This window comes from Gopherus flavomarginatus, chromosome 9, assembly GCF_025201925.1.
Source record: "Gopherus flavomarginatus isolate rGopFla2 chromosome 9, rGopFla2.mat.asm, whole genome shotgun sequence".
NCBI lineage: Eukaryota > Metazoa > Chordata > Testudines > Testudinidae > Gopherus > Gopherus flavomarginatus.
In genome coordinates, this window is record NC_066625.1 from 79,671,848 (window position 1) to 79,695,859 (window position 24,012).

Below are 24,012 nucleotides of genomic sequence, written 5' to 3' on the forward strand. Positions count from 1 at the left end.
AGATTCAGGACTCCTAATAGACTTGGGAAGGTTTTCAGAGCCACAGAGGGGAGTAAGGCTCTCCACTCCCATTGAAAGTTAAGAGGAGTTTGACACTTAAGTCCCATTTGGCCTTTGAAAATCTCCCCCTTAGTTCACAGAGCCATATTTTAAAGAATACTGTGAGACCACGGCAGCCCATCAGAAATAACGCACAGGTGGCAGCATTTGGAGCACCTTGCCAGTGAAGACAATGAACTAATTGCACTGAAGCAACCACAAAGCAACAATTAATACTGGAACATAACATGCTTCAGACATGTTCTGTGTGTGTGGTTACACCTCTTTTGTTCAACGCTGCACCTGCCATTTGGATTTGATTTCACATGACAGAACTAAGCTTGCTGCATTCCCGAGAACAGGGAAATTACTGCTTTTCATATTTACCAAAAAAGAGAGAGTGAGAGAAGCTTATTTTCACAGCTCTGCTGACTTATCATTTACTTATTTTAATGAAAGACCAGTGCAACAGGGCAGCAGTTCCCTAGACCCAGAAAACGCAAGATAAACTCCCCTGCAATTTAAAAGGTGGAAAAAAAATCTCATCTTTTTAGCATGACCAACACTTAAAATTGTCTGACAAGCCCCTTTAATAATAAGGTTTATGTTTCAAGTTCAATGTTCTCTGCAGTCTCTCTCTCTCGCTCCAATGGTAGACTGACGTCATTGCTGTTTTTGCCAGAACAAGCACAGATCCTTCACTAATTACTGGAAAAGCTGCTCTCTCTACCCATGACCTCAGCATCTTACTACATTGATCAATCCCTGCTTGTTTATTTATTTCATTAAATACAAGAGATGAAGGACTTTTCACAATTGGGCTCGAACATTTCATTTACCCACACACACAGATGATGAGTGGGTAGCCTTCCCTTGTGTGTGGGAGTGGGTCTCAGTAATCACTTCTATTTATAAAGAAAAAAGTTTCTAGCCCTTATGGTCAGGAAGAAAACCTTCCAGACATAACCAAATGCAGGTTTGTCTTCCTAGCCTGAAGACAGACTGCTCCAGTGCCTCTGCTGCTGCTCCTAGATTTGTCAAGCATCAGCCAAATGGTCAGTTTCAGTAAAAAGGTCGGTTTCATAGCTGCTATTCAGGACTCTGTAGTCAGCAAATTGCCAAATATCAGGTTAATGTCATGCTGCTTCTGGAGAAAAACATGTGCAACAGGGGCAGGCAACAGAGGCTTCCACAGGAGAGAAGGACACACAAAAACAGAAGCTAGGGGAGAAAGAGTAGCTGAGATCTCTCCCTGCAAACCTGGAGGCTCTGGAATTAGGAGATGAGACACTTGTATGGCTACACTTGACATTTCAAAGCCCTGCCGAAGTGAGAGTGTAGTCGGAGCCGCAGCGGTGGGAAAGAGCTCTCCCAGCGCTGCACGAAAACCACATCCCTTACGGGTGTAGCTTGCAGCGCTGGGAGCCGCGCTCCCAGCGCTGCGGCACTGATTACACCAAGGCTTTACAGCGCTGTATCTTGCAGTGCTCAGGGGGGTGCTTTTTCACACCTCTGAGCGCGAAAGTTGCAGCGCTGTAAAGCGCCAGTGTAACCATGGCCAAAACTCCTTCTCCCTTCCAGCAGCTAAAATGGAGTGGAGATTCAAATTTACCCAACACCTACTGATGTGAAAGATGAAGCCATGGGTGTGGCAGTGCTAAAATTGCTTAACTGCAAAAGCAGCAAATTAACCAGTGCTAAAATTGTTTAACTGCAAAAGAAGACAAAACCAATTTCAACACCATTTCTGAAACCTGTGACTGAGCTCTGCTCAGAGCAAGGTCTGGAACATGGTTTCTGAAATGGTGCAAATTCTGGATTTGCAGTTTAACCATCCTTGCCACCAGTCGATGACACCTGTTGTCAGCAATCAATACATTACCAATATAGACAAGTCTCCAACCCTGCCTTTCCTTTATTCTTCAGGCTGCAGGATTAGTCCTCTGGACAGCACGTGTCTGGTAAGCTTTTCAATCCTTATTACACAAAAATATTCATACAATGTACATAATACAGTAATGACATGGCATCATCCCATGCAAACCAGCTCAGGTGCTGCACGCTTTCTGTTTTCACCAACACAGACACTGTTAGCAACCTGCGGTGGCTGTTTACTAGGCTGTCAGGTTAAAAATAATTCATAATGAAAGACTCTCCGTCACAAGTATGGCTTTTGCTGCTGCTATTTTTTAAACTCTAATTTTCTCTTTATTTCCAGAAGCGTCTCATCTGCGAAATGTGCCTATAATACCCCAGTGATGCTTACAGTACAGCTCAGGTCAGAGCAATAGGTCAATTCACTTGTGTGTGAATATCAAAGAAATGTTACATGTACTAATTCACTCACGTTTCAATTTAGTTCAGAGGAAATGTGAATGATATTGCCTTCACTTATCTATTACTTGCTGATACTGCCTTCATTTATCTATTACTTGCTGATTACTATCGCATTACATCATTATGTATACCTTGTAATTGGATAACCCTAGACCAAAGTGTGTGAGAGTGCTAAGATGAGAAGATGTTTGAGTGTAAACTGCATGAAAACTAATGAGATATTACTTGTATTGTTTTCACTTACCTATCCCTATTAGAGTTACATTTTGTATATCGCTATAACTAAATTACTTGTGAATACAATAGAAGCAAAATGTTAACTTCAAAGCAAGGGCTGTTGTGTTCAAGAATGGAAATTCACAGACTAAGTTTTACAATTGCTACTCACCAAAACCCACATGAGTGAAGACACTGGTCCAATTGTTTTCTGAGAGCCGGATCTATAAATACTTGGCTAAGGGAATGATCCTGCATCTCTGAACTTTTTGGATACTCACAGGTAAGCATTCCAGATGCAAGACAGATCCCCCAAGCTACTTTGTGTAACCAAGAGAGACTTATGAAAACTAGCAGATTACTACATCTCTGATATCATTCTGGACTCCCGTTGTCAGATAAACTGGCACTGCACTCATGTTCTCATAGCAGACATCCATTAGCCATGCTGAACAGAGAGAGAGAGAGAGAAACCCGAAACATCAGAGTTTCTGCACCCAATTTAAAGCAAAACCAGCTGGGTGTTCAGTGCAGTGTACTGCAAACTCTTTATGCACTGATCTGCAGACAGTAAATGTCTCTCAGAACTCACACATAAAATAGCCAGTACAGCTTTCAGAGAAGCAAGGGAAGTGGCAATTCATTTATATCTAATGGGATCAAACGTGTTCTGCTAACCCAAGGGGCATGTTCTCCTAAAGGGTAACTGTATTCTATCCCCTCAAATGCTCTGATGTTCTCCTTTCCTCTATCTGACAAAACATCAGGTTCAGGGGGTGAGTGTCTGGGACAGGTGCTGACTTTGGCAATCAGTTCAAAAGAAAGAGGAGCAATTAAGCAACAAGCGTGACAAATGCTAAGATTGCTCAAGAGGACCCTGCCTCCTGCTTTGAAACGTCTTCAGGAATGGTGCGTGTGAGTATGCTTCAAAACGTGAATGCACACATACAGCCTTTTGAAGGGACCGTCTCCAGCGGGATAACATTTCTCTCAGCTTCAAAGACCCCCTTCCAATAATATCTGGACCGCAACAACTCCTTCCCCAGAGCATGTCAAATAGCATTAGAAATGTTAGCTGAGTTTCCCAACATTTCAATGAAATAAGTGACAGTTAATGTGATTATGCTCATTTTATAGGTTGCAGAGCAAGGTTAAGTGATTTGCCCAAGATCAAACAGTCAGTGACACTGATGGCATACTCAATTACTCCTGGTCACCTGTTCCCTGCTCTAATGACTACGCTGCAGGGATTTCCTTTACTCTGAAAAACACAGACATGCTTGGTGTATGGAACAGGTCCCCTGTGCTTACTAGAGGGAATACTTACAACACTGCAGCCAGTCACTTGGTTATCTGATGCACCCAGGGCTGGCTCCAGGCACCAGAAACGAAGCAGGTGCTTGAGGCACTCATGGAAAGGGGCAGCACGTCCGGGTCTTCAGCGGCGGGTCCCTCAGGCCCTCTCAGAGTGAAGGACTCGCCACCAAATTGCCGCTGAAGAATGAAGTGGCACTGTAGAGCTGCCATTGAAATGCCGCGGATCATGGCTTTATCTCCTCCGCCCCGCTTTGCCGCTTGCGGCAGCAAAAAAGCTGGAGCCGGCCCTGGAGGCACCATCTCAAAGCAGTCTCTCTTAGTCTTTTCAGGTTCATCATCAACATCCAGCAAGCAGATTACTGAGGGCCATTGTGCCAGCCAGAATGACCACAGCTAATGGCATCACACCAGGCATTGTATACTGATGTTCCCAAATCTGAGTCAGTACTGAAAAACCAAGAATCTCTGGGGTAGCCCAGTGAGCAGTGCCAGGTAGGGTCAGGGCATGTATCCTTTTGCTCACCAATGGAGAGTTTGAGAGCACAGTGTGCCGGGGTGTTTTTATCCATCCTGGTGACATGACCAAAAAACATGCAATATGGCTTTTGACTGTAATGAGCAACTGAAGGAAGGCCAAAGAGATCTGGCTCTCCTTTCAGGTTGACAACTGTCACAGTTCAGGAAAACTGTACCTGTATTCCCCCTCCATGGCTCATCACTGGCACCTACTTTTAGGTCAGCCATTCCCTTTCTTGGGCAGAAACCTGCAACTCTCCCCCTCCTGACTGTTCTTCTCAGACTACGTTGTGACATTCCCAGCAAACGAGACTTCCTAAACAAGCTAGCATCTGCATTTTGGTTCTCTCTGATGGGTTATGAACAGCATAATTGAACACAGTTATAAATTAATGCACAGACCCTTATAAGCAAGCACATTTATTCTTAAGGTGAAAGCAATACAGAGAAAACATAACAACACTAAAAGTTCCTACATGCATTCTAGAAGTTTACCAGAGGTCATCCATCAGTCTTACAGGGCCTCAGGAGGTCAAAGTCCTTCCAACCCTTCCCAGGAAGGATTGGGGTCCCCCTTGGACACAAGGTTCTGACCAATTGCTGGATGTGAAACATAGCCCTGCAACAGTTTAAACTGAGACTATTTATCCAGAAGTCCTTTCTTTGTCTGTTGGTCTCTGGAGAATCCACTTTGAACTACTATATGCCTCTCTAGGTGGCGGCACTTCTCTGGAGGTATCACAACCTGAGTCAACTAACCTAATCTTAGTTCCTGGAAGACCTGTGGTCATCCTTCCCCATGGAATTACATACAATTCCTGACCCCAACGATACATAAACTTAACACTAACATCTCCAGGAAATTGCAATATCAGCCACAGCAACTCCTTTTTGGAAATCAAAAAACTTCACAACTCCCATTCACTTTTTACTCTTACTTCTTTATTAAAATATCAGTAACAACAACAATACGTCTCTATAATTTGAGTGTGTTTCAAGAGGTCAAGAATACTTGTCCTTGAAGGGAAAGGGTGGGCAGGGAGTGGAAGAGAGTGGCTTTATTTGTAATAAAATTTTCAATGTCTTGTGACCCCTTGATTGCCTTTCATGACCCACTGGGGAGTCATGACCTAAAGGCTGAGAAACAACTATCTAAGGCAAACGATAAATTGTTAAGCATGACCACTGTATAAAACCAAATAATATTCTAATAGGAATTTTAGCTGCTCTGCCAATGACACCAGCCTTCATACCACATTTGCCCACTATTTTCGCAAAGGTTTTGGGCTTTCCTCCCTGCTATTCCTCTGCGTGGAATGCCTTTCCCTCTAGAGCCATCGAAACACATTTATGACACAATAGCCACATGACATTAGCCAATGAACACACTCATTAACCCTGCGAAAACTCATATACACCAAGCATTACTCCATCAGACCATTCAATAGCTCTTGCTGAGTTACCGTATTGTCCCCCTCACATTTCTCTCTCTCCTATCTCAATTAGGATTGATTTAGTCTGTGCACTCCTCAGGGCAGCAAGAAGGTATGCCTTCTATTCTGAGAGGTACCAAGCACAACACTGGGCACATTATAAATACATAAACAGATTGAAAAGCAGTTTTATTTATCGGTGCACATGGGCCAAGACTGAATTTGAGCTATGGCAAACATCTACACATTGCCTTCTCTTTGTAAGCAAATTACAAAATCCACAGTATTAAGAGCATATAAAGTGAAACTAGAAACAACTTTTCATCAACTTTACCTATCCCCAAACTACCCTAACAACTTGAACTCTGCCCACCCTCAGTTCAGTGTGGATTGCTACATTTCTTCCCAAGTTTCCATAACAAAATCTGTGTTGAGAGGGTCAGCACTGATAAGAAACCAGTGTTTGCCCAGGGGCAGGCAAACGTTAAAAACATTTTTAGAAAGTGAAATACCATCCATTTTTCAGTCTCATAACTATATTGGCTTCTCTGATTAACCTCCAGTTTAAAAAAAAAAAACAACAAAAAAAACCCAGCTTGTCTGGGCAGGGACTCAACATGAAAAAATGTATGCAGAAAGCAGGTTTTTTTGTTTAAAACAGAAATTGGAAGTGAAGCCAAAAGTGAGCTTACAATGGAAACGGTCCTACAGCTTAAACTATAGAGTCTTTATTGCGACTCCTTTATACAGGTAAATTGTCAGAATGGTACAACTTTATCCCCCACACTTGTAAAAAGACCTGTCTGATCTATATAGAATCACAGCAGATTAGGGTTGGAAAAGACCTCAGGAGGTCATCTAGTCCAACCCTCTGCTCAAAGCAGGACCAACCCCAACTAAATCATCCCAGCCAGGGCTTTGTCAAGCCTGACTTTAAAAACCTCTAAGGAAGGAGATTCCACCACCTCCCTAGGTAACCCATTCCAGTGCTTCTCCACCCTCCCAGTGAAAAAGTTTTTCCTAATATCCAACCTAACCTCCATCACTGCAACTTGAGACCATTACTCCTTGTTCTGTACTAGCTGTAGTGCTGCATTACTCTCCTAGCTAGAAGATTAATTTGCTTCAGTCAAATTAACACAGGCTTCTTGTCCACCTGCCCTTATGCACACAGAACTGAAGAAAACTGACAAAACTGCCTTTTATTTTTTTCTGTGGAGACACCCTGTGAGATAATACACAGAAAAAATATGGAAACCTGGACGTTACTAAGAGTTAATTGCTAATGATCAACTTACAATATACAACCAAGCTGGGTCTAATTTATACCAGTACCATAAATTTGCTTGACTAAAACTGAGGGTGCGTTTAAAAGGGTGGTATCATTTCCTGCAGGCTCCTTATCATCAAACAAAGAATACATGGAGACAAAAAACACTGTTGTAGCTAAACAAAGCCAATGAATGCCATAAAACATGACTTCACTTCCTACCCAGCTGAAAGTGGAAATCCTGTCCAAGCCTCCTATTTTGAGGATTCATATTTAATACACTAAACAATAGGTTTTTGGCCTCTGCAGCTATTTAAAGTTACATTGGAAGAGCATGCTAGGTTTGGTTTAGTAGGTGACTCAGGAGTCCTGTGCTAATTGTATCCTCTGTCATGACCCTGTCATGGTGACTTGAACTTTTTCTGCAAAAGGATTTAAACAGGAAAAGATACCTAGTATAAAAATCGTTTATTTTGTATGCAATGTTTGGCTCTGCGTCAGTGACATTGTCCCTGGGTGGCTGGCACACACAAAGATCAAGGGATCCAACTACAGTAACTCCTCACTTAACATCCTCTCGCTTAACTTTGTTTCAATCTTACGTTCCTGCTCAATTACAGAACATGCTCCATTTAAAGTTGTGCAATGCTTCGCTATAATGTCATTTGACTGCTAGCTTTGTCCACAGCTGGCAGCCTCCCTATCAGCTCCACTACGCCCCCAAACCCCCACATAGGGTGACCAGACAGCAAATGTGAAAAATCAGGACTGGGGTGGAGGGTAATAGGAGCCTATATAAGAAAAAGACCCAAAAATCAGGACTGTCCCTATAAAATCAGGACATCTGGTCACCCTACTCCCACAGCGCCTCCCGCTCGCCGGCATACCCCACGGATCAGCACCTTCCCCCTCCCTCCTGAACGCTGCAAGCCAGCTGATTGCTGTGGGCAGGAGGGAGGGGGGAGGAGCGAAGACTCAGCAAGCAGGTTCCCCTCTCTCTCCTCTGCCTCCTGCCCGCAGCAATCAGCTTCCTTGTGGCATTCGGGAGGGAGGGGGAGCCTGCGCACCGTGTCCTCGCTCCTCCCCCTCCCCTCCTGAATGTTGCAAGTCAGCTGATTGCCACCTCCAGCAGGAGGCAGGGGAGGGAGGAGGGGAGGAGAGAGGACGCGGCATGCAGAGTAAAGGGGAAGGTGGGGGTAAGAAGAGGCGGGTTAAGGGTGGGAACTTGGGGGAAGGGGTGGAGTGGATGGGCCGAGGGTTGAGCCCCCCGCCTCTTGTGCATGCAGAGTAGGGGAAGCTGCCACTGCTGCTGCACAATGTTCTTCTCCTAGCCTACAGCACCTTCAGCCTCCTTGTCTGCCTCATTATGTCCAGTGTCAGTGGACTGTGCCTGTCTGGGGCAAGGCGGGGGCACCTCCCAACTATAGAACCGTACTGTATGGCAAAAAAAAAAAAAAAATCTCTGGAATCTAACCGCCTCATTTATATTCATTCTTATGGAGAAACTGGATTCGCTTAAACACTGTTTCACTTAAAGTCACATTTTTTAGGAACATAACTACAATGTTAAGTGAGGAGTTACTGTACTGCTAACAGATAAAGGAGTTCGTTTGCTGAAGGAGTTTTGCACTCTGCTTTTGAAATTTAAGGACCCTGTGTGTGATTTAGTGTGCGCATGAGATACCCACTATTTGCAACACATGGATTTACTTCAGGCTGAAATAAATAGATATTGCAACAACAATGGAGAGAGGTCACATTCAAAGTTTTAAAGCTTCAACACTGAAATCTAGTTCCTAACCAAAATCTTTCCACCTTTTCCATACACACTCAGTGGCTTGTTAATGTAGGGTTGTCATAAAATCTATGGCACTGTATACCTTCCAAACACGCTGTCACAGATACTCTCTATACAGTATTCACCAGTTTTTTTCCTATGACGTATGTCATTTAGCCGGCTTCATCTCCTTTTAATAAGTCTGCATAATGCACCAAAGTATATCAGAAAGGCTGCAGTATATAACTGTTTTTGGTTATATCATCTGTCTCTATTTTAGCTTTGTAGAGGTTTCATTGTTAAGAATATTTTAAAACAAGTCCACATGACATTATTGCCAAGTGGTCATTTGTTACATAACTTAACTTGTTTACTCTTTTGGTCTTCCAGAACAAAGATTATTTAATAAAGTCGAGAGGGCAGCATTTTCTATTAACAGTAGTTTCCTAGGTGGGAAACATATTCACTGTTAGAGGAGAATAAGCATGAACATACATTTAAAAAAATGCAAAAGCAAGTGTGTATTTTAAATGAAGATATTCATTTAATAGCAATGTACTTCACTTTAAACAGCAGCTGTCAAGTAGAAAAAAATCCAAAAATTAAAGGAATTACAAAAACATTTAGGCAGAACCTCCCCACATGAACATAATTAAGGACAAATATAGTGAACAACATTAAAAAGTCAACATTTTCTGAAAGTTATGGAACCATGCAGTAGTAATGGAAATATGTAGAAATATTATAAGAGGAAATAATTGGGATACCCCAAATGCATGGTAACTGTTGGCAAATGGCAACCACCACAGAGACACACAAATGATACTTAAGAGCCTAATTCTGCTCCCACTGAAATCCCACTGACTTCAGCATTACAGGCGTAGACCCTAATCAATTAGATACTTCACACAGGACAACTTCTGAAAATGATAAATGATATAGTGAACATGGAGTCAATGGTATGGCATATAATCGCCTTCTTTGTTTTAATGACATGGTTCACGGACATGACATTTCTTACCCTACCAGTATGTTAAGAGTGAAGTTTTGTTTGCCTGGAGCCAACTAGTGTTACTGCAACAAAACAATTAAGGGCTTGTTCCTACTCTCATTTAAGTCCTAACTTCCTAAACTATAGTTAAAAGGAAAGAGAGAGAAATGAAGCCTTAGACAGATTAATAGGAATGTTAAATCATGTAACCCACTTAAAATGAGTTGCACATAGCAATTCATGGCCCAGTGGGTAAATCCCCACCTCACAAACTTACACAATGAGCACTAACTGGGACTTAGGAGACTCAGGTTCAATTTCCTGTTCCACCACAAACTTCCTGCGTGACTTTGTGCAAATCACTGACTTAGCCTCTCTGTGATGTAGTTCACCATCTGTAAAACAGGGAGACTAGCATTTTCCTATTTCACAGGAGTGTCGTGAGGACAAATGCACTGAAACCTGTGAGGCTCTCAGATACTATGGAAATGAAGACTATATAAGAACCTAAGATAAATAAGCATCACCACAAAGTACCAAACAAGATATAAAGCTCCAACTACTCTGCAGCATCAGCATTTACTTCTGGCACAAAGGAAAACATTTCAAATTATGGGTTATAAATATGAACTCAACTAGGAAAACAAAAAACCAGCAGTTTGGTGAAATGCTTCATTTTAGAAAGCAAGAGGAAAGCAGTAACATAAAATAAATGTTCAGTTTAACAAAATGGTTTAACTGCATTATACCACCTAATGCGTGCGCAGGTTGGTAAAAATGCTGCTGAAAGCATGTAAGACATCATGAACTGAACAGTTTTCATGATTCTTCACTTCAATGGTTCTCAAACTGGGACTGCCGCTTATGTAGGGAAAGCCTCTGGCAGGCCAGGCCATGCCGGTTTGTTTACCTGCTGCATCCACAGGTTCGACCAATCGTGGCTCCCACTGGCCGCGGTTCGCTGCTCCAGGCCAATGGGGGCTGCGGGAGGTGGCGCAGGACAAGGGATCTGCTGGCCACTGCTTCCCACAGCCCTCATTGGCCTGGAGCAGCGAACTGCGGCCAGTAGAAGCCGTGATCGGCCGAACCTGCAGACCCGGCAGGAAAACAAACCGGCCCAGTCTGCCAAGGGCTTTCCCTACACAAGCGGCGGCCTCAGTTTGAGAACCATTGCTTTAGTTCATATGTGATATTGTATTACCAAATATCAGCTTGATTGGGGATTTGATTTTAGCAACAGAAAGTTGATAAAAATAACAGATTGGTTACTCTGTCCTATCTCACTTTTATCAAACCCAAAAACCAACAGTATATTAAAAAAATCCAGCAATATATATTTCATTCTTTAATTTTAAAATGATTCTTTATCCTAAATTAGCTACAGCTTAACTCCAGTGAAGCTTCTGCTTTAGTTCATAAGAGCATTATATCCACCCACAATTCTGTTCCACTAATAGGGGAGCTTCAACAAAAAATCATCTAATCTTCCAATAAGGGACTGAGGCCTAGTCTACACTGCCCCTTACAATGCTGAAACGTCCTTCGCTCAGGAGTGTGAGAAAAAAAAACGTGAGCGATGCATGTTTCAGCACTGTAAAGGGGCAGCGTAGATAGTGTAAAAGAGCTGGAAGCTGCACTCCCAGAGCGGGTAGTTATTCCCCTCGCAGGGGTGGTTCATTACAGTGCTGGGAGAGCTCTCTCCCATTGCTGGAGCCGCGACTACACTGCCACGTTAAAGCGCTGTCAGCTGTGTAGATATACCCTTAATCTATATTATGCTCTTCTGAACTCTCCTTTACTGGGACCTGGTAGATGTTCCTGCTTATATGCAGGCAACATAACAAGCAAGTCCCTTTTATGATACCTCTTGGATCCCCATCTGCTATTAGATTATCATAATGCTTCCTTTTACTCCTGTAGCTTCCGAATAGCAAATAACTGTAGAACAGTCAGGGCACCTAGTATCTAGTTTAGAAAGGAAGGTCAGTAAAAGGCTGTCAGTGGAGAGGTGAAATAGAAAATGGTCAACAAAAGAGCAAAACAAGGTCTGATTGCAACTACACACTCACGTTTTATATATGTATATATATATATATATATGTGTGTGTGTGTGTATATAATTTCATAGCGGTGTACACATTATTAGTCATCAATATTTTAACAGTTATAAATAACTGGGAGGCTTCCAAGTTGCACATTTGAGGAAACACGTTGTGGAAGCTGCAAGGACCAACAAGAGTATAGCCATAAGAATAAAAGAATGGCCATCCTGGTGTCAGACCAAAGGTCCATCTAGTCCAGTATCCTGTCTTCCAAAGGTGGCCAATGTCAGGTGCCCCAGAGGGAATGAACAGGTAATAATCAAGTGATCTATTCATTGTCGCTCATTCCCAGCTTCTGGCAAACAGAGGCTAGGGACACCGTCCCTGCCCATCCTGGCTAATAGCCATTGATGGACCTATCCTCCATGAATTTATCTAATTCTTTTTTGAACCTTGTTAGAGTCTTGGCCTTCACAACATCCTCTGGCAAAGAGTTCCACAGACTGACTGTGCGTTGTGTGAAGAAATATTTCTTTTTATTTGTTTGAAACCTGCTGCCTAGTAATTTCATTTGGTGACCCCTAGTTCTTGTGTTATAAGGAGTAAATAACACTTCCTTATATACTTTCTCCGCACTAGTCATGATTTTATAGACCTCAATCATATCCCCCCTTAGCCATCTCTTTTCCAAGCTGAGATGTCCCAGTCTTCTTAATCCCTCCTCATACAGAAGCCATTCCATACCCCTAATAATGTTTGTTGCCCTTTTCTGAACCTTTTCCAATTCCAGTATATCTTTTTTGAGATAAGATGACCACATCTGCACACAGTATTCAAGATGTGGGCGTACCACGGATTTATATAGACGCAATATGATATTTTCTGCCTTACTATTTATCCCTTTCTTAATGATTCCCAATATTCTGTTTGTTTTTTTTGACTGTCACTACACATTGAATGGATATTTTCAGAGAACTATACACAATGACTCCAAGATCTCTTTCTTGAGTTGTAACAGCTAATTTAGACCCCATCATTTTATATGTATAGTTGGGATTATGTTTTCCAAGGTGCATTACTTTGCATTATCAACAATGAATTTCATCTGACATTTTTTTTGCTCAGTCCTCCAGTTATAAAAGATCCTTTTGTAGCTCTTCGCAGTCTGCCTGGATCTTAACTATCTTGAGTACTTTTATATTATCTGCAAAGTTTGCCACCTCACTGTTTACCCCTTTTTCCAACCTAAAGGCCTTCAGATTGTAAACTAAGTGATAATTATAACTGCACAGGTATGTTATTAACTCTGAGACAGAGTTTAATCTTGGAGCATGGGAACTATGCTGCTTTGGCAATGAGAGGAGGAAGAGGACAGACCCTGTTAAATTTATTCTAGTATATAAGAAGTGTTTGTGTTGAAAATGTGCTCTCTCTTACATTATTCTTTGTTATAGCTTTTGTGTTTTAGGCATAGGCACACCCCATCTCTGCCAATTGGATGTGGTTTGTAATCCAATGGGGTAAAAAACATTTTATATATGTGCACACAGATCAAAAGGTAAAATATAGGGTGACCTCTCCTAAGCATCTCAAAATCAAAAAGTTTGCAGAAGTGCAAGTCTTAATAATCTCCTTCGCAGCAGTAAGCAAAGGAAACAGAGCTTGTATAAAAAACAATCCTAATTACCACCACCCAACAGAGAGACAAGTGACACTCTGTTAATTATGCAACACTCCTGGTACAAATCTAGACAGTGATTTTCCCACTTTTGTTCCTCTTCTTGGCTGAGGTGATCATTACTTCAGAACGAAACCCACTCCAGTTCTGGCCCACCCTGCCTGCCCCAACACTAACTAGCAATGGGAATACATGATGGAGCAAGTTTATAATCAGATGCTTTTAACAGACTGCCACTTCCAGTTTTTAACACTTCGTAGGAACTTTTCAGACCTAACCCACCGTCAAAAAAAAAAAAAAAACACCTCAAAAGTCTCACTGTAATACAGTCCCAAACTGTACTACACATATGAACGTGAGTAAGTGTTTAAAGGACACTGTGGGTTTTCACGGTTCAAACACTAAGCTATTCCTTCAATGAAACCATGACGTGTGAAATGACCCACAGGAAAATGAAGCCTGATCCATTTCTGCTTACAAATTTGTACGATAATTTCACTGGGTTATTGGCTATTTCCACTGTGTCATTAGGGGAGTAGGACTGTCGAGTCCTGAATATTTGCAAGACATCACAGTTGGTGACCTCATTCGATGTACAATTCAGCCCAGTAATAAGGTCTATTTGGAATCTAATATTTCAATTAAAAATAATTCCTCTGTAAATAACAATCTTGCCCTATCGTCAACCTCTGGTTATAAATTTAAATCCTTTCTTCAGTTTGCATGTACAGAAGCAAAGCCTTGTACTTGAATAGTCAAAAGATTTCTTTTAAAGATTAGTTATCATATGGCCAATAATGAAACCACACAGAAAAAAAGTAGATTACTCAGAGTAAAATGAAATGTAGCAGGCCTTGGACTCTGCCCTTAACAACAAGACATTCAGATTATGCAATATTTTTATGTATAATAAGAATTGAAAGGGTTAAAGTCATGTGTTCAAAAAATTATTTGCCTAATGCTACCTTATGTTACTCAGTCTAATTAAATGCTCTCCCTTTATGAGAGTTTGTTTTAAACATTTTCTTTAGGTGAGACAGCAGAACCTCCCCTGGTCAGTTCCCCTTTCTGGTTCGCATGCACTAGCAGAGTGCTGGTATGTTTTCAAACCAGAACTGCCAGAAAAAGTTCAGAAACAAAATGCCAATGTTTCTTTTGCATATTAGGTTTGATGGAGTTTAAAAAAATTTTTCTTTAAACCTCCTTCTTCCCTGCCCCACCCCTACACAAAAAAACCCAAACAAGCCAACAACTTCTCAGTCTTGGGCTTATGTTATATAATATCAGGGCAGTCCCAATAATATCTGAATGTGTGGTCACCCTACCTTGTATGCTAGGCAGAGAACCTGCACTCCTAGTTCTATCATGCGGTGATTGGCCAAAAGTCATTCACTTTGTGTAATCATGAAGGACTTGTTAATTACCCCGGCTATAATGTTTCAGCAAGGGCTGGTCTCCCACAAACTGCCTCTTGCTCATAGTTAATCCTCCAGTGAGGTCAAATAATACTTGGCTATGAGTCATCATAATCGTTTCCAAGGTAACTGGCTCAATACAAAAGATAAGCACATGATTGCAGATTCACTGTAGAGTCCAGCAGGAGGAGAAGCTGAGCTAAGAGAGATCATTCTCCTACTAGAATCAGCATCTTCAATAAAAATGACAAGGAGCCCTTGTGGCACCTTGCAGACTAATACATTTATTTGGGCATAAGCTTTCATGAAGTGGGTTATAGCCCACGAAAGCTTATGCCCAAATAAATTTGTTAATTTCTAAGGTGCCACAAGGACTCCTCATTGTTTTTGCTAATACAGACTAGCACGGCTACCCCTCTGAAACCCATTTTCAATAAGACAGACTGACCTATGGAACAATACTGGCTAAACAGATTTCTTTCTGGATATAAGTATGATAAAAAAGACTCTCTCTCCACCTTCCCCCAACACCACCCCTCACCAAAGATTGGTCCAACACTGAAGTCCTCCCTTCTGTGACAATATCTGCCAACATGAAATACCTCTAGTTACTTCGGTTTAATATGTGTAACTGCCATCCAGCCCCACTGCAGATACAATCATTAAAGTCAAACAGACGCTCAAGTGGTGTCCTTTGTTGCATACAGGGATGTTAGAATAACAAGAATAGAAATGGATTGCTTTTGTAACGAAACCCTGTGAGGTATTCTGGATCCTTTTCAAGCTGAAACAGAACACAATCGTTTCAGTTCCTTTCTGGGCAATTCTGCTATTTGGGTCCCAAGAGAGATGAGGTCCCGGCACCCAATACCGTCAGAGAATTACTGTACGCCTTGTACATACAACACAAAAACAGTCTAATAACAGCTACCAGTTCTGTATCTCTTCCATGAGAAAATGAATCATAATCTCACTGACTGCACTGGGTTCCAGTAATCAGTAATCGTACTAGATTGCTCCATCCAAGTAACTTTAATTACCCTGACAGTGCAAACAGAGACTGTGCGGAGTGAAAAATATGGCCAACTTTGCTTTAATCACTACATTTACCAGAAGGAAACAAAGGCCTTGGCTACACTCACACTTTACAGTGCTGCAACTGGGGTGTGAAAAAACACCCCCCTGAGCGCTGCAAGATACAGCGCTGTAAAGCGTCAGTGTAATCAGGGCAGCAGCGCTGGGAGCCGCGCTCCCAGCGCTGCACGCTACACCCGTAAGGGATGTGGTTTACATGCAGCGCTGGGAGAGCTTCTCCCAGCGCTGCCGCTCTGACTACACTCACACTTCAAAGCGATGCCGCGGCAGCGCTCCCGTAGCACTGCCGGGGCAGCGCTTTGAAATTCCAAATGTAGCCATACCCAAAGAGACCACAGCAACATACAGAACCACGCTGTCACTGGCAAATTCCATTGAACATGCGTCTCTCCTAAAAATTACCTGCCACATAGATAAACAGCAGGAAATACACTAAATTACATAAGCTATACTGTTGTACATAGTTGAAAATAATAGACTGTTTTTTCTTCACAATCATATCAATGCATCCACGAAAAAGAAATAGTGGATGCTTAGCATCCACCACCAGCCAGCTCCTCTCCATCCCACCTCCTGCTCACTAGCAGCCCTGATGATCAGTTCCTCCCTCTCCCTCTCAGTGGCTCCCGTCTGCCACGATCAGCTGTTCCGCAGCATGCAGGAGGTGTGGGGGGGGGGAGTGCAGAGGGCACACTCGGGGCAGGGGCAGAAAGAGGCAGGGTGAGGGTGGGTCCCTGGGGGAATGGGTGGAGTGGGGTGGAGCAGGGGTTGAACATCCCCCAGGAAAGGAAGAAGTCTGTACCTGTGGCTACATTAATGAGCCTCTGTTCAACTCAACCCTAGCAACCTAAACGCAGCCAGTTCTTTACTGTGCTGCAAATCCACTTGAACAAATGGCATTTCTAGACATTTGTAATTTGTAAAGGCAACTGTGTCCTCTTCTGTCTGGCCTTTTCTCAAAGTCTTTTAACACATGTAAGCAAAACTTTGTTGTCTCCTTTGTACAGCGTAACAGTTACGCATTAACTAACTATGCTACCATACTGATGCCATTCCACTATAAATCTCTGTTTACCTCTGGATCATTTTTTAAAAACTCATCCAGTCAAAGACCGCTTTAAAATGATCATTCCAGATACATATTTTTTTACTCTAAAAGTTTGTGCAAGTAGGGGAAAATAATATTCTCAACATTACATAGGGTTCAAATAAACTTCGATGCATCCGTTTTCAGAAATATTTTTAGGCTGTGTTTTGCAAAGAAAACTTACCAGGAGCAATGGTCTCCAATGTCCCATGATTAATTTTTCTAGTGCTTGTGCAGTGTTGGACAGCAGAGCCAGTAAACACCAAGTAAAACACTACATCATCTTCAAGTTCAGCTTCTTCAGTCAGTCGTACTGTAATAACACAGTCACCCTAAGAAAAAGGCAAAAAAGCCAGAGGTCAAGTGCACATTCTCACTAATTTTATTATATAAAAGACCCTCTCGGTCTCCAAGGTTCCTGGTTTCTTCTCTCTGTCCTTTTTCACATCACTCTAAGAGTCCTGCTCCCATCTTCAGATATACAGGCAGATTTCAGCATGCATTTTGACCAGATCATCAAGCATAGCAGTCAGCTTCAAAAAGATATGCAGAGGCACAGCTATTAGATCCTGACAGAAAACAGTTCTGTCATCTCATGAAAATTTTCAAGATTTCAAAAAGATTTCCCACATTGCACCGGGATGAAACTAAGACTTTTACATAATTTTGCCCCTGTCATAAACAGGTAGCTAAGGGTTAATGTCTCTTTCACCTGGAAAGGAGTAACCTGAAACACCTGACCAGAGGACCAATCAGGAAGCAAGACTTTTTCAAATCTGGGTGGAGGGAAGTTTGTATGTGAGTCCCTTGTTCTTGTGTCTGTCCCTCTTGGCTATGAGAAGGATTTTTCTGTCTCCTGCTTTCTAATTTTCTGTTTTCAAGTTGTGAGTACAAAGATCATAAAACATTAGGGGTTATTGGTTTTTTTCTTTTGTATTTACATGTGTGTAGTTGCTGGAGTGTTTTGAATTGTGTTCTTTGTGGATAAGGCTGTTTATTCATATTTCTTTTAAGCAATTGACTCTGTATTTGTCACCTTAATACAGAGAGACCATTTTTATGTATTTTTCTTTCTTTTTATATAAAGCTTTCTTTTATATAAAGCTTTCTTTTTAAGACCTGTTGGAGTTTTTCTTTAGTGGGGACTCCAGGGAATTGAGTCTGCAACTCACCAGGGAATTGGTGGGAGGAAGAAGTCGGGGGGGGAAATCTCTTTGTGTTAGATTTATTAACCTGACTTTGAATACCCTCTGGGTGAGGGAGGAAGAGGAGAGATTAGCTCTCTCTCGGTACTTGTGTTTTCCAGGACTGGAAATAGGGAGGGTGGAGTCTCTCTGTTTAGATTCACGGAGCTTGCTTCTGTATATCTCTCCAGGAACATAGGGAGGGAACACCTGGAGGGGGGAAGGGAAATGGTTTATTCCCCTTTGTTGTGAGACTCAAGGAATTTGGGTCTTGGGGTCCCCAGGGAAGGTTGTTGGGGGGACCAGAGTGCCCCAAAACACTCTAATTTTTTGGGTGGTGGCAGCTTTACCAGGTCCAAGCCGGTAACTAAGCTTGGAGGTTTTCATGCTAACACCCATATTTTGGACGCTAAGGTCCAAATCTGGGAAATATGTTATGACAGCCCCTCACCCCTACTCCAAAAAAGAGAGCAAGAGAGAGCCCTCACCCCAGAACAGCCAACACAGCCTGGTCTGTAGGGCACTCGCTTGGAACGTGGGAGGACCAGTTTCAAGTTTCTGCTCTCAGTCAGGCAGAGTAGATTCTTGAACCTGGACCTCCCACATCCCAGGTGAATGCCCTACTCACTGGCTCCTCTCTCTCACCAGAAATCCCATACTGGACCTGAGAATCCTGCCTGATTCAAGTTTTTTCCAAGACTGGTATGGTTTCACGAAAACTTTCGGTTTCGACAATGTGTTATTTTCTGACAAAAAACTGTTTATGTAAAAAAATTCCCAAACCCTGCTCAAATGGCTATGGTAAGAGACAACATCTGGAAACGCCGGCACAAGATCAAAATCAGCACCGTGATATTACAATGGTACTGTAGCAATTGGTGTTTGACGCACACAAGGAAGCATGAAGGGCAACCCAAAATTTCTCAAGTATCCAAAGTATCCCAGCCTAAATTCTCTTTGATCCCTCTCTGTGCCAAGATAACTACCTACGGATACCTGCAAGGTAAGTAACTCAAGCACTGACCACTCCTCTCCTCCTCAACACACAAACACAGAAACCTAGGGAGGCATCAAATTCAATGGGGTTTTCTCTTACTACAAAGAGAGGGGGATGGAAACATGATCGTAAGGAACCAATAAGGACAGTGCTATTGCAAAATTATACTCAATAGACCTACTCTTCCTGGAACAACTCCAGACAGGAGAATAGGCTTTATATTTTCAGGACTCAAATCTAATAGCTATGTACTGGCATGTATCAATATTGCCTAGAAGTAAGATTTACTGTCATGCCTTCATGGTCATGTGCAATTACACTTTTACCAAACTATAACAATTTGGAAATATCCACTGCCTTGTTGCAAGGTATGCATTACCTCCTCGTTTGCCATATTATCTAGCAGATCATGCTTTGATGAGGTTGCAAAATCTTATTTAGATCAAATATACTAGTCCAAGAAACCAGAATACACCCTGAATAAGTGGCAGATTTTCTCCTCTATCTCTTGCCGCCTCAGGTCACACTCCTATGCTCAGTCTGCACAACCTAGCTTTTTGAAACTACTGTTTGCAAAAAAGTATACATAAATGAGACATGCAGTATAATGGTAGCTGTGTTGGTCACAAGATATTAGACAATGTGGGGGATGTAACAAAATCTTTTCTTGGACCTACTTCTGTTGGTGAGACAGGCTTTCAAGCTCTTATCTCTGCATAAACGATATGCAGTTATAAGTAACTCTGCATGTAACTGAGGTAATTGTGTGCACAAATTATACACGTTCTTTTGTACATACAATTCTAAAAATCTGGTTTCAAGGTGTATAAATACCCATGAAAGATTAAAAATCCACTCTCCTGCAGCCTCGAAGATACATTCATTGCAAGGGAAGCAAAGTACATTCAGAAATAACAAGGATGAAGGGTGCTTTGTATGACTTTGCTATCCTTCATAATTTGCCTACAATTAATTGCTTAAGACACACATCACTGGGAACAGTATGCTAAAATGCCTGGTCCTTTTCTAGCCCCTAATCTACTAAAATCAAAACCAGTTTGATGCCTCAGGTTTTAAAATTTAAGCCATATTAACTAGCCCTGTGTCAACACTCCACTTAGCATACATTAATGTTGCAAGTTTGGAAAAGGCTCCATGCAGATTATGCAAAATCTAATTTGAATATTCAAACAACAAGCACTGTCTCATTATATAACCTTGACTCTAAAATCCTTCAATTCATTGCTCATCCTCCTCCCTCTCAAATCAATACTTTCTCCCAAACAAATCTACCAGTTTCCCATTCAGTTTCCGTTCCATCCTCCTTTCTGCTCACTCACCCTCCCACCCTGGGTTCCCCACCCCCACGCCCTCTTCTACCTCTGGATCCCCACAGCTCCTCCACACTCTGCTTCGCATTCTGGCTCCCTCACTTGACTTGTCCCTCGGTCACCATGGCCTGGCTCCCCCAAACTCATCTCTGGTTCCTCATGTCTCTTTGGATTTGCCTCATTCCTCTCACCAAGAAAGCAGTCCCCCAACATACCCTTCGACACAGCACAACAGCATTCATCACTCCACCCAGTGTTACTCTTGCCTTATCTCTGTGTCTGCAGCTGGTTGGGTGATGCTGTGTGTGGAGTTTCTATGGTTATAGACCACCCGTGGCCTCCCTAGAAGACTGTAACCACAGAGAATCTGCCTTAGAGGAGACTAAGTGAACAGAACCCGCCTCACGTACCTCTCCCTCCAGTCTTCCAGTCCCACCCCATTCACTTCCCATGGGAAAGGCACAACACAGAAAGAAAGAAAACGAAAGAAAGAAAGAAAGAAAACGAAAGAAAGAAAGAAAGAAAACGAAAGAAAGAAAGGAAGAGAATGAGGGAAACAAAAGGGAAACGAGCAAAACAAAAGAAAAAAGAGAAACCAGAGAAACAAAAGGAAAGGGAAAAGAAAAGGGGGAGGGAAGGAAAAAAGAAAATAGAATGTCACATAATTTCATGACTCCAGAAGCTGGGGCTTTAAGAAAAACATCAAATATCATGAGAGTTGACACTACTGCCAACTAGTCAGATGCCAGATGTGGACCGTATGGTAGTAAATCTAAGCAGATTTTGGATGATAAAACCACAGGGGTGACATAACTATGTGTGCTAATGTGGCTTCAGCAGATAGGCTCCTGCAGGCTTGTCAACATACAAAGTTGCCCCAGTGTCATTACACTAGTGGCAAACCCTGAGGGAACACACTGATATCATCTTAAAACTAGTTTTTATCAATTTAGCTTTCCTCTGTTTTACAGGAACAAGCTAACCAGATACCAACCAGATTTAAATCCCTTTAAGAGTGCCCACACACAAAGATATATCAATTTAAACAAATCAGTATAAAATTACACCATTAGTTAAACAAGTGCAACTGTGTGTACAGATTACACAGAGAGTTAAACCTATCACTAGTCTTCATATCATGGCTCACAGATTAGTCCATCATCACTGCTCATAAAAGTAATGCTTACAATTAAATTAGCATATTACTCAATTTTTGTTGTTGTTGCAATTCATCTTGACAAAGATTATTGACCCAGTGGCAGAAAGGCACTAGAAGAAGGGCTTCTGCAGTCTATTATGAGATAATACCAGAGCAGAGTTCCAGAGCAGGGATCGGTAACCTTTGGCACGTGGCGTGCCAGGGTAAGCCCCCTGGCGGGTCGGGTCAGTTTGTTTACCTGCCGCCTCTGCTGGTTCGGCCTATCACGGCTCCCACTGGCTGCAGTTTGCTGCTCCAGGCCAACGGGGGTTGTGGGAAGCGGTATGGGCCGAGGGAGCTGCAATTGGCCAAACCTGCAGAGGCAGCAGGTAAACAAACCGGGGGCTTACCCTGGTGGGCCGTGTGCCAAAGGTTGCCGATCCCTATTCTAGAGGATGTAAAGGAATAATACACAGAAGAGGCAGAAATATAATATGTATGTTTTCAATGATACAAAAAAAATGGAAAAAAGTCTCAGATTTGAAATTCAAACATTACTAATTCACATGTGGAACTGAAAGATTCCATTCCAACAAATACGCCTGGTTTTGAAGCAGCTATTCAAACCCCACACTTTTTAACCTACAAATCTCTCCCTTTGATTTTGATTTTTGTTTCTTCATCCTTGCTCAAACTGTTCCCCCCATGGCATCCACATGCAAATATTTAAATGGATCTAAAGTCCCGCTAAAGTTTAAGACAACCCCATCAACAGAGCTGATTGTTTAAACAAATATCAGCTAAGGCTAATATTTTTAATCCCAGAACCTGTAAATATGGCTCATCACTTTCCTTTGGAACAAAAATCATCAGCACAGAGTACATGAGAAGAACCATGTATTGATCTTACATGCAAAAATCTATTTATTCAGCAGTTCCCACTGCTGCGCTGCTCTTTTACAGGGATGCACAAAGGGTATGGCTACACTTGAAATTTCAAAGCGCTGCCACGGCAGCGCTCAGCACTTTGAAGTGTGAGTGTAGTCAGAGCGCCAGCGCTGGGAGAGAGCTCTCCCAGCGCTGCACATAAACCACATCCCTTACGGGTGTAGCTTGCAGCGCTGGGAGCCACACTCCCAGCGCTGCAGCACTGATTACACTGTGGCTTTACAGCGCTGTATCTTGCAGCGCTCAGGGGGGGCGTTTTTTCACACCCCTGAGCGCGAAAGTTGCAGCGCTGTAAAGTGCCAGTGTAGCCATGGCCTAAGTCAGGTGTCGGCACCCTTTCAGAAGTGGTGTGCCGAGTCTTCATTTATTCACTCTAATTTAAGGTTTTGCGTGCCAGTAATACATTTTAACATTTTAGAAGGTCTCTTTCTATAGGTCTATAATATAAAACTAAACTATTGTTGTATGTAAAGTAAATAAGGTTTTTAAAATGTTTAAGAAGCTTCATTTAAAATTAAATTAAAATGCAGAACCCTCCGGACTGGTGGCCAGGACCCAGGCAGTGAGAGTGCCACTGAAAATCAGCTTGCGTGCCGCCTTTGGCGCCCGTGCCATAGGTTGCCTACCCCTGCACAAAGTTATCGTTTATTACTAACCACAGCTGTGATCTAAGATTACAGGCTAAACAAAATTGGAGGGGAAGCGGTAGCTCAGTGGTTTGAGAATTGGCCTGCTAAACCCAGGGTTGTGAGTTCAATCCCTTGAGGGGGCCATTCAGGGAACTGGGGTAAAAATCTCTCTGGGGATTGGCCCTGCTTTGAGCAGGGGGTGGGACTAGATGACCTCCTGAGGTCCCTTCCAAACTTGATATTCTATGGGTTTATACACACATGAACTAAACAAAGGCTATCAGGGTAATAAATTATTTTAACAAGCTGAAGAGATACAGGTTAACTCACAAATATAGCAGCAAAAACTACAGATACATGCCCCTAGTTGTTGTTAAAATGAGCAGGATAAAGGGCTAACACAGAACAAGTTGCAGATGTGGACAAATACTAGAACCCCTCAGGCCCTTTATATAGGTTTGTGTAGACTAGGATTTAAAGGCATGATGTTAGATCTAGTTAGCTAACTCTACTTTACATCTTCTAAAACTCTAATCAAGGCACAGCAATTGTACTTCAGAATGTGCTAAACT

The 24,012-nt window shown here is 42.3% G+C and overlaps 1 protein-coding gene across 3 annotated transcripts in view; it reads right to left on the minus strand.

The window, feature by feature from the left end:
• Positions 1 to 24,012, minus strand: part of AKAP13 (A-kinase anchoring protein 13) — a 343,718-nt gene that overhangs the window by 200,874 nt on the left and 118,832 nt on the right. For all 3 annotated transcript variants that reach the window (XM_050967379.1, XM_050967378.1, XM_050967380.1), the window contains one exon: positions 17,398 to 17,545. In XM_050967379.1, coding sequence (XP_050823336.1) covers positions 17,398 to 17,545 — 148 coding nt within the window. The remainder of the gene's footprint in view (positions 1 to 17,397; positions 17,546 to 24,012) is intronic.